Source organism: Cydia splendana, chromosome 3 (genome assembly GCF_910591565.1).
Source record: "Cydia splendana chromosome 3, ilCydSple1.2, whole genome shotgun sequence".
NCBI lineage: Eukaryota > Metazoa > Arthropoda > Insecta > Lepidoptera > Tortricidae > Cydia > Cydia splendana.
The window spans coordinates 5,035,215-5,053,027 of NC_085962.1; the positions used below are offsets into that span (position 1 = coordinate 5,035,215).

General features: G+C 40.3%; 1 protein-coding gene across 2 annotated transcripts in view; it reads right to left on the minus strand.

Moving 5' to 3' along the window:
- Positions 1-255: 255 nt before the first annotated feature.
- The window catches only part of LOC134806395 (calnexin), a 32,624-nt gene continuing 15,066 nt past the window's right edge, over positions 256-17,813 (minus strand). Inside the window, exons 11-13 of one of the 2 annotated variants that reach the window (XM_063779650.1) lie at positions 16,915-17,037; positions 15,365-15,532; positions 256-4,279 (exon numbers count right to left, since the gene is read on the minus strand). In XM_063779650.1, the coding sequence (XP_063635720.1) occupies positions 4,211-4,279; positions 15,365-15,532; positions 16,915-17,037 (360 nt within the window). In that variant the 3' untranslated portion in view covers positions 256-4,210. Of the gene's footprint in view, positions 4,280-15,364; positions 15,533-15,554; positions 15,738-16,914; positions 17,038-17,813 lie in introns of both variants that reach the window. The other variant, XM_063779649.1, reaches the window with a different exon arrangement.

The following is a 17,813-nucleotide window of genomic DNA, read 5'->3' on the forward strand; positions in this document are numbered from 1 at the left end:
CCAGGGAGGCTCGCGGGCCGCTTGTTGCCGACCGCTGGGTCTTTCTACGTGTATTAGAATTATTTTTAAGCGTTTTAAGTAAATTATTGTTTTTCTGGTCATTTGAGTTTTCAGAAAGTTTGTATTTTTACGGGACAACAGTAGGACAAGTTGTTAAGTATGACCAGAAAGCAAGACGTAGGTATGGCCTAGATATTCAACTCGAGTATGGGTCTATAACAATATCACCCTGCAGGATAAAATGAAACAAGGAACTACAAATAATTAAATATATTAATGTAAATTACAGTCCAATAGCATCCTATCACACACACGCTCGTACGGACTAATGAAATGCATCTCACGGTAACCGACAACGACACATATAGGATCATGCTCAATTCCATTAGAATAATAACTAAGAAAAGCTAGTGAAGATATGAAAAAGTGAAAAATCAAATTGACAAAAAATAGTTTCAGAATGTATGTTCACCACTAAGTCAATTCTGAGACCCGTAATTTCAACATTTTGTGTACAGTCGACGTCAAAGATACGTTTACATTTCTCGCCTTATTACAAAGGAGTAAGGTGCAAAAGTGTAAACATATCTTAGACGTCGACTGTACAAAGAGAGGTTTTTGCTATACAATAATTATTGTCATTACAAGTCTGAAAATTACCTTTTAAGCGGTGATAACATTGAAAGTATAGAGAATTAAGTGAAGTCAAATAATGTACAAGTTTAACAAATTTACGCTGAGTAGTAATAAATATAACCTGGATGAAATACATGAAATACGCATCTAATATAGCTTAGGGTGGTAGTCCATCTGTCCAATATATTGGTCCAATGGCATTGCGTCTCACTCTCTCATTTAAGCGAAGAGAGTGAGACGCACTGACATTGGACAAATAAATTGGACAGGTGGAATACCACCCTTACAGAAAAGGGGTGCACTGCGCATAGTGCGCATCACACTCATTTGCTATGTGTTGTTTTATATACATATGTATATACTTTTGGTCAAACAAATCTTGTCAGTAGCGAAAGGCGGCAAATTTGAATAATCGCGGGTTAGCAACACTGTGTTCGAATAATGCCAAAATCGCGTGTCATCTGTGTTTTATCTGTGGAATGTGGATCGTGAATGACAGCCATCTTGTTTGTTTACATTCTGAATCATTGCTGTTTCAAGAGAAATTTCTGCTGTCACCATTAAATACCAATATATTAAATAAGATTGTGTATGAACTTAAGCAATGTCAAGGTGCCTACAGTGTACAATCACGCTCGTTTATTTGTAAAATTTGAGGTTATGATAATTACATGTTTTGGTTCGATGTACATTGCTGCTTTTCTTAGCGCAATACTGCTCTTTGAGTGTTGCCCTACTTCACTTTGCTGTACATTGCTACTGACATACTTTGCTTGACAGACTATATAATCCGTAGTAGGAACGTGTCAAGTCTTTCACCCCTGTCCACTGCTCACACCCAGATAACAATATGAACGGAAATCACAGTCGATTGTTGCGACAAAACTATATGTCACATACAGTAGAAGGATTTACTCGCTAACACACAATACTTATATCATACTTGTACTTATGTACAAAAATACAAGTTTATTTTTATACATACCATGTTACAATGTTTATATACGCTATACCCTAAGAGCATGACCTAATAGTACCTTACAAATGAATATATATTAGAATATACAGTTATTTTTCTTATAACATGTTTAATTTAATGTTGTATTTATAATATTTTCAACTAATTTGTTACAGTATGCATCAAATATACACACAACTCAATTTGTGTCACTCACACTCAATAGAAAACGACAGTCAGAGATAAATGGATATCTAAACACAAGATTATATGAAATTCTATTTCAACATAAAGTAAATCATAGAATAGAAATGCATTACGTAACATAAATGAAGATGTTTAACATTATTAACAAAGTTAACATATTGGTTCAATAATAATAAAACTAGTTATTACCCTAGAATTACATGTAATAAAACACCAAAAATTCCCCTTAGTTTCATTAAATTAAGCAAATGTAAACTAACAGGGCTCGGAACCGGTTTTTTTCAAAACCCCGAAATAGCACAATATTTTTAATTATTTGATGCTCTTTACGTAGCTTCGTAGGACTGAATCATGTATTAAGCTAACAACTTAGTATTGTTAGATTGCCCCATTAAAAATGAAATAATAAACCAAAGAACAAAAAAGAACGTATTATAATACCGGTATTTTTTATATGAAGGAAAAACCGGTTCCGAGCCTTGATAGCTAATAGCGTATGCTATTGTAAACATCTTCATTGTATACTGGAGCTATACATATCGATACGTAAATCTAGTTACACATACAAAACAAACTAATACTTTTTAGTCCAATCAATATTGTTCACAAAATAACAAAGACAAATCCACACTTTAGACCGAAAGTGACTCAATTCAAAATCAAATACCTAATACCAATATGTATTGTAAAATGCTTTATATTTTTCATCAACCATTTCATTAATACGATTCATTACGTAGTTTAGTCATTGTAATAGTATATAAAGAAAATTCTATTACAGATATAGTGAAAAATTGTTTTCCATCGTATTTTCTCGGAAACGTTCGTATTTGTCATGCTACTTCAGTCGACATGAGTACTTTTTGTACCAAGACTGAAATAACAAGACACGTTCGCACGTTTCCTTGAAAATACGATGGAAAATAATTATGCACTATGCACTACATCTGTGCTTGGTAAATCAATACGATCAACGAAAAGGATAATTATAGCTATAGCCACCTAAGGTCCAGCCTTACAAATGAATTGCCATTCAAATCTGAACCTATAGTGTAGGAAATAGAGTTGATTTTGCGTTGTTGGAAAATTTAACGAAACACAGCAAAAGCGACTCTGTTCCAATTGAATAGGATTTAAATTTCATCGAACTGAAGAGGTATATATGTAGGACCTTCGGCCTTAGAAGGATTGAATTAGTAGCTTTCGTTCTAAAGGGTAATGTCAAATATCTTCTTTGGCAGATCGAGCGCAGTTCAGTGAAGGCGTTACGGCTCGGCCACGACATTGCACGACATGCGACGGCGGCGGCGGCATCCATAGATTGAAGCGAGACGCAGCGGTCAGACCTTTCGTTCCCACCTATGGTTGCCGCCGCCGCCAGTCGCGCAATGTCGTGGCCGAGCCGTTAAGAGCAAGGATATTCGATTCATTAGATCGAGAGCGTCAATGGGGTTGGCCGGTCAGTCTTCTACAGATGGCACTATAATAGTATAGCTTTCCCTGTTAATCCTACCAATAGCATGGGCGTAGGCAGGTAGGAGAGGGGAGTGGGGCAGCTGCCGCCCCTGGAGCTCAAATTTTACATACAATGTATGCCCCTCTACGGCCTCCCCCCCCCTCATACCTCAGGCGATATCTACTTGCCTCCCTCCCTAGTTAACTGGCTGGCTACGCCCTAGACCAAGTGTCAGTGTTGTTTTATTTTCGGAATTGTATGACCCACTTGCGAGCCCTTCAAGCCAAATCGCAAAGAACAAAACTAGGAACAGGGCCAACCTATGCTAGCGCCACCTATAAAAACCTTTGACAGTTGCCAACCCCATTATTAATAGCCCATTTTACAGAAAGTTTTTCCTTGTTTAACCTTTTAACTATTTCAATGCATAATAGGTAATTTGGCCCTCTTATACCAAAAATAAATTCTATTCACCTATGAACAGAATTCATTTTAATATAAGGTGGCTAGTTATTAAACGGTGTCCAGTTATTGAGCCCTTATACTAAAATGAATTCTGTTTATATGTGAATAGAATTAATTTATATTATAAGGTGGCCAGTTATTAAACAGAGGCACGTCAATACGTTTTACCCTATTTGATAAAAATGGGGATGTGTAGGGTAGCTGTTTAATCACGAAACTATTAATAACTTTGGACCTTTTTCCTCCTAGCGACTGCCTACCACCATTGAACTAAACAGGACTAGAGATTGCAAACACTTGGTCTAGAAAAACCGGTTATAAGTACCACGGAATATTTTTGTAAACTGTAAACATGTAAACACAAATTTATTCTGGTTATGAAAAAAAAAATGCCAAATAAGTAGCCTGTTTTGAAGGCAAAATATACAACCGGTTTTGGTTGACCGATATGATTCGGTTTGCAACCCGTCAGTGTTTCTCCGTCTCGCTCACTCCTTGCGCGGTTTCCGTTTCCGCTGGCCGTCGCCGGCGCCGTCTGTGTCCACTAGAGGTGTTGCCTGTGGACAGTAAATAAAGAATACATTAAAAATCACAGAATAACTTTCCACATCCTCTTTCGATGCTTCTATCTCTTGTGTTTGTACACATACTCCACGTAGATAAGGTCGGTAGAGAAGAAAGAGCGAAGCTCTCCCTTTTTCTATCGCCTCAGCGAAGTACCTATGCATTCAAATACGAGAGTTATTGCCTTATGAGTATGAGTCTTCCCGACCAAAAATTTTATATGCGTGTCTTCTTCACATTGACTCACATTTAAACTATTATTTTTAAACTAATTTAAATTAAAACTAAACTAAACAAAGTCAGAGAACTCTTAGTCAAATACTTAGGGTGAGTTGTTCATCAGTTAACCACCCTTTTTTCGAGCGGTCATATATCACAAATTTTCTATTAAAATAAATTATTGCGAACGTTAATCGATAGACTATTTAATTGGCTACAAATTGGCATTCAAGAAATTTTGATTTTCCATATAGCTTTGACATAATTGTGCTTTTAGAAAAAAATGGAATTTGGCTAATAGCGTCCACCCTATAGGACAGTATTAACCAGGGGGGTGTTCTAGACTTAACCAAGTTGTACACATTTAATCACTAATTTAAATGTTTTTAATTATTTAAAAAGCCCCACAAATTTAAGAACGCAGTTTTCATTAATTACAAAGCTATATTATACTAAAAAAATAAAAGGAAATATTTTTACTCATGTATTATCCTCAAAACTCAACATTTTGTAACATGGTGACTAATTGTAAAAATTCCAAGTTATATGTTAGAATATGATAAGTCGAATAACTATGCAATTATCATGGAAGTAACATCTGTTTATTTGCTGTAACTAGTTTCCATATTTTCTTGATAAAACGTTGATTATTCATTTTTGGTTAAGAGGTATTTATCAAACTCCCCTTGATATTGAGATTAACAACGTAAAATTGCCCCAGGTGCAAGATACAAGGTTTATAGGCTTTCAATTTGATTGTGGATTAAAATGGGATAAGCACATAGACTTACTTACAGGTCGGTTGGCTCAGGCATCTTTCGCGCTGTCACGTCTTTCTTCTGCCCTTTCTAGTGAAAACGTCCGCATGCTTACGTAAACTCTATTATTCAGTATGGAATTGACTTATGGGGCCTGGCGGCTGATAGAGATAGGGTTTTTGTGTTGCAGAAGAGGGCCGTTAGGATATTGGCTGGGGTTCCGCCGTTTACTCCAACGAAGGAATACTTCCAAAAACTTAAGATTCTGACGGTCCCTACTTTATTCATTCTGGAAGTCGCGAAATATATGTGGAAGCACAAGGGCGATTTTAAAATGCGTCGCCCAGAACAGAGAAGAGAACAGGGAAGAGATATTAACACATTCAATACCACTAAGTGCTACGGGTTACGCTCGTAGCGCGTAGCCACGGTTTCGTCGTATGTAGCGCGTAGTCGCTACGAACAGTGTACCCGACAGTCGGGTTCTTGGTGTTGAATGTGTTAAGGCGCGGTGTGTAGTAAAATGCACTTTTTTGTCACCATATTTACAGACTTTTACAAGGATTTCATGCATTATTTTCTAGTATGTATAACTTCAGTCCTTGAACTACGTTATTGCTTGTCAGAAACACGACGGCTCATTATTTTCTCGATAGAATCTTAAGTTGAAAACATGCCTAACACTGTCTTTATTTCCTTATGTTAGAAGTACTAGGACGAAAATGTATATGAAACTTACTTCAGTCGATAGCTTTTAAGTAAATCTTCATTATTGCTTGTCCTTTTATCGATACGTTAATTTTTTCATTCATCATTTGATGAATTCAACATTTTGCCTACTAAATTACACCCTACGCGGCAATACCTTGCGCCTATTCCTCACGCCAGTACGCCCGTGACCACTGTCAGCGTCGGACCTGTGCTAGTTTAGCGGACGTTTCATAAAATGGGTAATCACAGTATAAATATGCAAATATGTTATACACACAATGTTTTTCAACATACTTACGAAGAAAAGCAAAATAATTCTTAAATACGGTGACATTTCAGACATTCGTCCGTCATATTGTCATTTTATAACAAGTTGGGCAGCAAAGGCACACACCCATCTAACCAATCCGGAATTCAGTCACGATTGATAAATTGTGTAAACATATTTTAAAAGGCTATAAAATTAATCAAATAGAATAATTTAGACTGGTCACATTTTTGTAAAAATCGATTTCTACTGGCAAAACATATTACTTTTTGGCAACCGGGTTTTTTAACCTAATTAGACCCCGCTGAATCCGAATTTGCCGGTTGCTTGATCGAATTCTTGACTGGAAGTGAGATATGTGATATTAAAGGTCCCTTTTTTTAGTTTTTCGTTAATAACTCGTAAACGGTGGCCAATATAAAAAAAAAATTAACTAATAATCTACACAAAATTTTCAATTAAAAAGATTCTGTACATTTTTAGCAGGGATCAATATTTAAAAAGATAATAAAGAGGGAAAGTTAATTATAATAAATTCTAAGGTTCCTTGGTTTTATTTTTTCGTTAATAATTTTAAAAGTATGACTCATAGCAAAAACAAATCTTACACATAAATAATAAACATAAAATTTCCTACAAGAAACATGTAGAACACTTTTCGCTAGGATCAATATTTAAAAAGACAAAGCAGCCGGTAAGTTAATTACAATCAATTTTAAAGTCCCTTTTTAGTTTTTTGTACGATACGAAAAAAAAAGCGACCTGTGAACTGATTGTGATTAACTTTCTTCCTTTAATATCGTTTTAAATATTGATCCTAGAGAAAAGTGTTCAGATGTTTTTTGCAGAAAATTTTATGGAGATTATTTATTCATAAAAACCTATTTTGCTATGGGACACCGTTTACGAGTTATTTACAAAAAACTAAAAAGGGACTTTAAAATTGATTATAATTGACTTACCGGATGCTTTGTCTTTTTAAATATTGATCCTAGCGAAAAGTGTTCTACATGTTTCTTGTAGGAAATTTTATGTTTATTATTTGTGTAAAATTTGTTTTTGCTATGAGTCATACTTTACAAATTATTAACGAAAAAATAAAAACATGGAACCTTAGAATTTATTATAATTAACTTTCCCTCTTTATTATCTTTTTAAATATTGATCCCTGCTAAAAATGTACTAAATCTTTTTTTATTGAAAATGTTGTGTCGATTATTAACGTTTAACAATTTTTTTTTATATTGGCCACCATTTACGAGTTATTTACGAAAAACTAAAAAAAGAGACTTTCAAAAAGTGATTATAATTAACTTTCCCACCTTAATATCTCTTTGAATATTGATCCTAGCGAAAAATTGTACGGAATCTGTGTTGTATGCATACTGCATGTAGGTTATGATAAGTCTTCTGTTGACATGTGTCTATTTGCGATGTTCATTCCTTTAATACAGATAGTTTTGGTAGCACGTATTTTCAATGTTATTCCCGTAGTAGTCCCATATTTTACATTGGCGACGAGCTGAACTCATGTTATTCTCGATGTTGGATTGTGCATAAGCGTGTGGTGTCGTGTGGGCGCAATGACGGTCGGTAAAATTGAACCATTCGACGCGAACAAAGATAAGTGGTCGTCATACGTGGACCGCCTTGAACAATATTTTATTGTTAATGATATCGAGGAAGCAAAGAAAGTTGCTACACTAATTACGTTTATTGGCGGCCCTACATATGAACTGCTAGTGACTCTTTGTTCACCAAAGAAACCACACGAAGTGAAATATGATGACATCAATAAAATTATGCTACAACATCTGCAGCCAACGCCTAGCATATTAGCTGAGAGGTACAAGTTTCGGCAAAGAACGCAAACTAAAAGTGAGTCTATATCGGACTACGTGGCAGCTTTGAAGGAGTTGGCTAGAACGTGTGACTTCAAGACGGGATTAGACGACAATTTAAGGGATCAGCTTGTCTGTGGCTTGTTTAGTGAGATGATCAGACAGAGACTTTTTGCGGAAGATGAAGTTAGTTTCTCAAAAGCTTATAAACTAGCCACCGCCTTAGAAGCGGCGGAGACGAACGCGGCGGCAGTGGTGAACGGCAAGCGACCGAACGACGACGGTGCCGTGGCATGTCATGCTGTCACGAGTGAAACTCGCCGCAGCGAGGGACGAGCGGGACGACGCGCGACAGCGGCAAGCAGCGAGCGAACGCGCGGTCGCTACAGCGAGGGCGCAGCCGGCGGGAGCGGCGCGCCGGGCGCAGCGGCGGGAGCGTCGGGCACGGGCCGGGGGCGCGCGGGCCAGGCTGGCGGAGCGGCGAGCGGGCGCGGCGCCGGGAGCGGCTGGACTCGCTCGACTTGTCGGGCTTGCGGCGGACAACATGATGCAGCCGGATGCAAATTTCGCGTATACGTGTGTCGTGTATGTAATCGGGAAGGCCACCTTAAAAGAATGTGCCCTAAACTTGGCGCGGGCGGCGCGAGTTACACAGACGGCAATTACGTAAAAGAAGTAGCTGATTCGGATACCGACGATAGCGTCGAGGTAATTACTTCAATTTATAACATAAGTCCCTCAAAAGACTACAAACCATATATCTTAACATTACTTGTTAATAATAAACAGTTGGAAATGGAGGTAGACACCGGTAGTCGCATATCGTGTATTAGTCTTGATTGCTATCGCGAAATGTTTATTGACTGTGATTTAATAGATTCCAATCTGTCTTTGAGATATTACACCGGACCGCCTGTAACTATTGTAGGCAAAATAAGGCCTGTTGTTAAATATAAGGATCAGGTACGGGAATTTACTTTGTATGTCGTGAAGGGCGGGCGGACGTCTTTAATCGGGCGCGAATGGTTAGAAGAGCTCGGTATTGTGGACCGCGACAGTTTCCCGTGTAATAGTATTGTTACGGGAGGGAAATTTGATTTGCACACGTTCAGTTCCAGATACGCGCAGGTTTTTGAAGACGGGCTGGGGTGCTACACGGGTGAGCCGGTGGGCTTTCGGCTGCGAGACGGCGCGACGCCCGTGTTCTTGCGCGCACGCCCTCTAGCATTTGCCTTGCGCGAACCGGTCGACCGCGCGCTGGACCAGCTGGTGAGTGACGGCATCGTAACCCCGGTCGAGTGTTCGGATTGGGCCACACCTATTGTACCAGTAGTCAAATCGGACGGCTCGATTCGTATCTGTGCTGATTATAAACTTACGCTCAACAAATGGCTAGAAATAGATAGGTATCCTCTGCCTAGGATAGACGATCTGTTGGTAAAATTAAATGGCGGGGACAAATTTTCTAAAATCGATCTAAGTCAGGCTTATGCGCAATTTCCGTTGGATGATACCAAGAAATTTACCACAATTAATACCCATAAAGGCCTATTTCAGTATAATCGCCTCGTCTACGGGCTCGCGTCGAGTCCTGGCATCTTCCAACGTAAACTTGAGCAAATGTTTGCTGACTTACCCTCGGTCGGAGTCTATCTAGATGATGTGATCATAACGGCGAAAAATGACGATGAACATTTAAAAATACTTTGTCAGGTTTTTGACAGATTACTAAAGTACGGTCTGAAAATAAAGAAAGAGAAGTGTACTTTTTTCGCAGAGTCGGTCACCTATTTAGGGTTTGTTATTTCAAGAGATGGAGTATCAGCAAGCTCAAGTAAAGTAGAAGTCATCAATAAAATGTGTAGTCCACAGAATGTTTCAGAGTTGCGATCATTTCTGGGAATGATAATGTACTACGCAAAATTTGTTAAAAACTTGAGCACAATATTATCTCCGATGTATGAATTACTCAAAAAAGATGTCAAGTTTGTTTGGAGTAAAGAGAGTCAGGCCGCATTTGAGAAAATAAAAAAGATGTTGCAGTCGAGTGAGGTGCTGGCGCACTACTCTAGCGAGCTGCCGCTGGTGCTGACGACGGACGCGAGCAGCACGGGCGTGGCCGCCGTGATCGCGCACCGCCTGCCCGCCGGCGAGCGGCCTGTCGCCTATGCGAGTCGAGTGTTAAGTTCAGCGGAAAAACACTACTCGCAGATTGAGAAAGAGGCACTTGCGATTATATATGGTGTTCAAAAATTTCACCAGTATTTATATGGAAGGAAATTTCTCTTGAAGACGGATCACAAACCCCTGGTAACCATTTTTGGAGACAAAGCCGGAATACCTGCTATGGCTGCGAGTCGACTACAGAGATGGGCGGTGATCATGTCTGGGTATAATTTTGATATAGAGTATGTTCGGAGTGAGGAAAATGGAGCGGACGCCTTGTCGCGATTAATAACCGGACCCGATAGAACAGTACGATCGGAGGTGACTTATCTTAATTACGTGCAAAACTTTTTACCTATAACAAGCACGGATATTAAAAAAGCAACGGACAAAGACTCCATTCTGGTAAAAGTTAAAATGTATATTGCTTCGGGATGGCCGACTTATTGCGATGATGAGAATCTTAAACCATATTACATCCGCAGAAACGAGCTGTATATGGAGGCCGGGTGTATACTATGGGGGTACAGGGTGATAGTACCTACTGTTTTTCAAAATAACATTCTACAAGAGCTACATGTTGGCCATGTCGGCATGGTAAAAATGAAGAGCACGGCCCGCAGCTACGTGTGGTGGCCCGGCATCGACGCGGACGTGGAGCGCGTGTGCCGCGAGTGCGCCGCGTGCGTGGCTGAGAGCAGCGCGCCGCCGAGGGCGCCACCCAAGCCGTGGCCGTATATTACAGAACCATGGACGCGTCTACATGTTGATTTTTTAGGCCCTATTGAAAACGAATCTTTTTTTGTTATTGTAGACTCGACGACAAAATGGATCGAGATTTTCCGAATGTCAAGGACAACGGCGTCATCGGTGATTAAAGTTTTGTGTGAAACTTTTTCTAGATTTGGTTTGCCTAGGTCGATTGTTTCGGATAATGGCCCTCAATTTTGTAGCGCAGAATATGATCAATTCTTGCAATCAAACGGCATTGAAAAAATACTTACACCGACATACCATCCCGCGTCTAACGGCGCTGCCGAAAACGCCGTGAAGCTCTGTAAAAAAGCAATCAAGAAAGCAAAGCGAGAGGGGGTCGATATCGACTTAGCCTTGCAAGCATACCTGATGTCCTACAGGAACGCAATCCATGGCACGACGGGCGATTCTCCTGCGCTATTGCTGCAAAAACGCAGGCTGCGCTGCCGATTAGATTTACTTCGTGGAGGGGAGGAGCGTGAGCGTACTGTGCAACGCGCGCAGGAGCGGCAAGTTCGAGCGGCTGGGGGTCGCGAACGTCAATTTCAAGTTGGGGACCTAGTGCACATGCGTGAGCAGGCCAATCCGGATAGGTGGGTAAAGGGTACAGTTAAAGAGGTAGTAGGCTCTAGGAATTACATGGTGGAAAGGGCGGATGGTACCCTAGTCAAAAAACATGTTGACCAAATTAAGCACAGTGTGCACAATCGTACAGGTACTCGGTTGGTGTGGCCTGATTGGGATACGTCTGGTGGTGAGGTGCCTGGTCCAGTCGACGCGGCTTCGGCAAGCGCGAGTGTCGCGGCTGCGCATGAGCACGGGCCCGAGCCGGCCACTGCTGAACAAGCGGTACCGTTGCCGAGAGCTCAAGCGGGTACTAGTAGTTATGGTCGGCCCTTAAAACCCGTTAGATACTTCCCGATGCCAGAAATTGATTAAAACTGTTTTGTTATAATTACATGAAGATTATAAGGTTTTGTTTATTAATGTTTAAGTAGTTATAATTCTGGAATGCAGTATACCTACTTAAAAATAAGTGTGAGGGTGTGTTGTATGCATACTGCATGTAGGTTATGATAAGTCTTCTGTTGACATGTGTCTATTTGCGATGTTCATTCCTTTAATACAGATAGTTTTGGTAGCACGTATTTTCAATGTTATTCCCGTAGTAGTCCCATATTTTACAGAATCTTTCATGTAGGCAATTTTATGCAGATTACTTATGTTTAAGAAAATTTTTGCTATGCGCCACCGTTTAAGAGTTATTTACGAAAAACTAAAAAAAGGGACCTTTAATATCAACTATCTCACTTCCAGTCAAGAATTCGATCAAGCAACAGGCAATTTCGGATTCAGCGGGGTCTTATTAGGTTAAAAAACCCGGTTGCCAAAATATAATATGTTTTGCCAGTCGAAATCGATTTTTACAAAAACATGATCAGTCAAGTATACACTCATATTGTATATAATTAATAATTATTTAGGTACACTCACCGACCTCACCGTCTTACCTACCATTTTTAGGGTTCCCTACCCAAAGGGTAAAACGGAACCCTATTAGTAAGACTCCGCTGTCCGTCCGTTCGTCCGTCCGTCTGTCACCAGGCTGTATCTCACGAACCGTGATAGCTAGACAGTTGAAATTTTCACAGATGATGTATTTCTGTTGCCGCTATAACAACAAATACTAAAAAGTACGGAACCCTCGGTGGGCTCAGTGGGCGAGTCCGACTCGCGCTTGTCCGGTTTTTAATTTCATTAAGTACTCATCAAAATTCGAATTTACTAATAAATCTTATTCAATATTAATTGCCGAACTAAAAATCCCGGAACTGACAATTCAGAATACCGATGTCGTCAGAATAAGGACGTAGACGTGCTGCGCGGGAATGGTGCGGTGCGCCGCGCGGGGCGCCCGCCTGCCCGTTCTACCACGCGTCTGCTTCACCCCCTTGAAAACGTAAAACTCGAGTATAAGAGCGCCTTAAAGCGGAATTTGCGCGATTAGCGAAATCATCCAACTCATTGAGGGTAGTAGGTGTAAAAATATATAATAGCTTGAGCCCGGAAATCAAAGAGGCAACTTCTTACGAGTTGTTTATCCATAAACTAAAAAATTACTTGATTGATAAGGCCTTTTATAGTATTAATGAATTTTAGGGGTATTAATTAATTTTTAATTTATTTGGTCATTATTATTATCGTGTAATTGACTTGTGTATATGTACAGTTGTAGGTTTAATTAGTTTTAGGTGTGTATGTGATTTTATTTTTATGTTTTTGACATGTATGTTTTTACCGTATTAAACGCTCTGAATCTGAATTTATATGTATAAGTTTTACTATGATTGCAGCTTATATGTCGTCAAAAATTATATTTACATTACGTTTTTATATGACTAGCCATGGCTAAATGTTCGACATCAGATTTTGGTTAAATGATCGACACCCCCCTTCCCGACGCGGTTCTGTTCATCTGGCTTTTAAACTATCAGTTTAAGATACATAATACCTACGTCAAAAGAGATTTGTTTGTTTATTTGTTTATTTGTTTATTTGTTTATTTGTTTATTTGTTTATTTGTTGCATACAATTAACACTTACAGTTCAACCTTACGTGCTAATTGGAATTACATTACTTAATAGCTAGCAACATGCATTATTCGAATAAATAAGTGAGTGAATATATTATAAGTAACTACATTCGATTTAAATCTATAACACATTACTGACATTACATTAGGAGTATGACGTTATTACATAAAAGAGATCAAGGGAGTAAAATAATTGATTAAATGTCATTGAAGGATAATTAAACCGTGGGATTGCAATAATTAATTAAATGTCATGTATATAAATAAATCAAGGAATTGCAATAATTAATTAAATGTCATGGATATAAATAAATCGAGGAATTACAATTATAGTACAAAGTCATAAAAATACAAATTCGGGTAAAGTCAAGCAGCACAATATGGGCAATTTATTAAAATTAAAATTAAAATTAAGTCAGTCGTACATAAGCAATGTCAAATATTTCCAGCGAATACTTATTATAGCATATTAGGTAATGGAGCTAGTGGTAACGATTGATTCGATGTACCGATTTGATGCGCCTAGAAATTTAGACTCCGTCGTGAAAAAAATATCTAGGTCGTTATCGCTGTCCAAGATGTTGTTAAGCAACGTTAAAGCCTGGTGAAGAGGGGACGTAGCAAGCAGGCGCGTCCGACCTGGAGGTACAGCAAAGAGACCACGGCTACGGGGCCGTAGCTGTTTCGCGGAGAGACGGGGAACCCGCAGGCTTATTTGTAGTAATAATGGTGGGTTTGTTACTTGTCCCCGAATTAATTGAAAAAAATATTTTATTAAGTACATATTTCTGCGTGACTCTAAGGATATATAATCTACCATACCTAAAACGAATAGGGTGGGATAAAGAAGGGGATAAAAGCCATATAACTTCTTATAGAGGAACCTTATGAATGATTTTTGGACTTTCTCTATTAGAACCGTGTACTGTTTTTCATGGGGACTCCAAATAACTGCGTTTGTTTCTAGTTTACTTCGAACGAAGGCGTTATAGAGTACAGTCATAGCATGCTTATTATTAAATTGCTTCGCTTGACGCATGACGAATCCCAGGAGATGTAAAGAACATATCTAAGCAGTTAAAATATTAAGATTATTCTAAAACTTAACTAAAAGGCATGAAGCGAAAAAAATCTTACCATTAATTCCCAAAAAGTTTTTACGAAATATTGAAATTATTGTCTCACTCGTCCGTAAATGGAGCGAGCGAGCTGTCAACTGGGGAGTAGGGCAGGCAAGTGCTTAGGCATCTAATGCCCTTGGTTGCACCAAGCAGCAACGTCGCGTTCGCCAGATATTTGCTTGGCTATTTGTGTACTAGTGCCTAACTGATGAACACCCACCCGACCCTACGCAATGGAGCCTATGGGTGGTTATCCACCTGTCCAATTTCTTTGTCCAATATCAGTGCGTCTCACACTCTCATTAAAGCCAAATGTGAGAAGCAATACACATTGGACAAAGGAATTGGGAAGGTGGAATACCACCCTATCACCCTTGCCGCGATACCTTTATGCATATGACAAAAATAGTATAATATATTTGATGACCGCAAGTACTTACCTCAGAAACCTTACTTGGAAACCGGACTAATCCCAATAAGGCCTAGTTTCCCCTCTGGATTGGAAGGTCAGATGGCAGTCGCTTTCGTAAAAAATTGTACCTACATCAAATCATGGGATTAGTTGTCAAGCGGACCCCAGGCTCCCATGAGCCGTGGCAAAATGCCGGGATAACGCGAGAAAGAAGAAGAAGAGAAGTATTTACCTCAGCAACTTCCTCGGGTTCGGGCTCTTGTTCTTGGTCTTGTTCCTGGTCTTGGTGTTGGTCGGGGTCGGCGTCGAGCTCGGTCTTGCGGCGCGGCGCGATCGCGGCGTCGTGCGGGTGCGGGTCGTCCTCCGTCACGCCGTCCGTCTTCTTTAGCTCATCTGAACCCTGTGTTACACCGTACTCTTACCTCAGCAACCTCCTCTGGTTCGGGCTCTTGTTCTTGCTCCTGTTGTTGGTCTTGTTCCTGCTCTTGGTGTTGGTCGGGGTCGGCGTCGAGCGCGGTTTTGCGGCGCGGCGGTGCGGGAGCGTCGTCGTGCGGGTGCGGGTCGTCCTCCGTCACGCCGTCCGTCTTCTTCAGCTCATCTGAACCCTGTGTTACACCGTACTCTTACCTCAGCAACCTCCTCTGGTTCGGGCTCTTGTTCTTGCTCCTGTTGTTGGTCTTGTTCCTGCTCTTGATGTTGGTCGGGGTCGGCGTCGAGCGCGGTCTTGCGGCGCGGCGGTGCGGGAGCGTCGTCGTGCGAGTGCGGGTCGTCCTCCGTCACGCCGTCCGTCTTTTTCAGGTCATCCGAACCCTGTGTTACATCATATTGTTAACGATACCATATTGGCAAGTGGTAACACATCACCTCTTAAATGCTGCAGATTATATTTACGGTTCTGATTCGTAGGTACTTAGAATCAGCCATTATAAAGAATTCAGATGTAAATGGATCGGACATCAACGCGATCAAAATTAAGATATTGGCTAACCGTTTACGTTTATAGCCACGGAATGTTCTATAAAATATCCAGATTACCCAAAACGCTTATCAAGACTTTGTATTAAAATACCTAAGATATCGAAACAAAAAATAAATGTAAGAAACAGACAGTTCTCACCTCAATCAAATGGAAGTTATATGTATTTTATGAAGCCAGAATTTGAATACTATTCAATAGCGGATTTAAGGGAGGTAGCTAAACGGCTTAAATCCTCCAAAAGCATCCGAGTCCCTCCATAAACATTTTTAGCATCCCTACTTGAACCTCCTCTCTCAAGCCCCTCCTAATTCAGAATCCTGGATCCGCCACTATATTTATTTAGTTGGACAGTAAGGCGTCTGGGCGTTCCAGATACCGCTGGGTGACGAAGCCCAAATGGACCTGTCCGCCCTCGAATTAGGGTTACCAGATACAAATTTAGGATTTCCTGTCAAAATTCCTGATTTGCGAAATTTTTTCCTGACACTCATATCACCGACGACGGCGGGGGGTGGTCTAGCCGTAAGCGATATCTATATATGCTTGATACATTGTTTATATGTAATTTAATTTGGCTTAGATTTAGGTAAGTAAATTTGAATTATGTAAATTTGAAAAGTCTGCTAATTCACTAAAATTCCTGACATGTCAGGAAAATTCCTGACATCTAGTAACCCTACTCGGAATACCCAACTGGCGTGAAGTGGCGCAGAATAGGGCAGAGTGGCGCTCTCTTGTGTCAGAGGCCAAGATCCTTTTTGGGTCACTGAGCCAGTGATGTATGTATGTACAGTAGGGCTGACCTTGGAGTCGGTGCAGCAGCAGTAGGCGACGGTGGCGACCACGAGGAAGGCGACCACCACGAGGACGGCGTACAGCCACGGGTTGGCGGCCAGGTACTGCAGCGCGCGCTCCACCACGGAATCCTGCGGAACACTAGCGGTACTACTGCGAGCTTGCTACTGGTGCAGCATGGGTGCCCCTTGGGGGTCATCTATTAATTACATCACACGGATTTCTAGGTTTTTTGACCTGACCTGAATGTGATTGACCTGTCCCTTATACATCAGCGGCCGGTCGTAATATCCGCCCAATCGTAAAGTTCATGTTTAATGTTTTGACGGCAGTCACATTAAACCAATAAGTAGGACAAAGTGTCCATAAATACAGGACTCTGTGTCGACTCAGTCAATGCGACAATTTTACGTTATGCCTAGGAATTTCCTGATCTGGCGGATATTACGATCGGCCGCCGACATACACACCACTTTTTTGAGAAGCGTCCCAAAATTTCCAAACATTTTTCGTACCTTCCATTCCGTTAGTGTTACCGTAATACAAAGTATATGAAAAATTGTAACGGAATGGAAACAAGTCTTGGAACACTTTTACCCTGGCCGCAGTCGTTCGGAATTTTAATTCGGTTTCCGTATGGAATGACAGGTGGGAACGAGACGTCGCTCTAGGAATGCATAGCGATGTCTCGCTTGCACATATCATTCCGTACGGAAAATTCCGAACGTTTGCGGCCAGGATTATTCTGCTTAATAGGATCGAAAGTACTAGTGATTCTAAGTAGAAATAACAATTTTAAATGAAGTGGTGTGTAGTGTGTACATCTTTAAATAAAATAGCATATTAACACTCAAAACATTTCCCAATTACAGTGTGGCAGTCTAGCTCTTTTAATGATCCACATCGT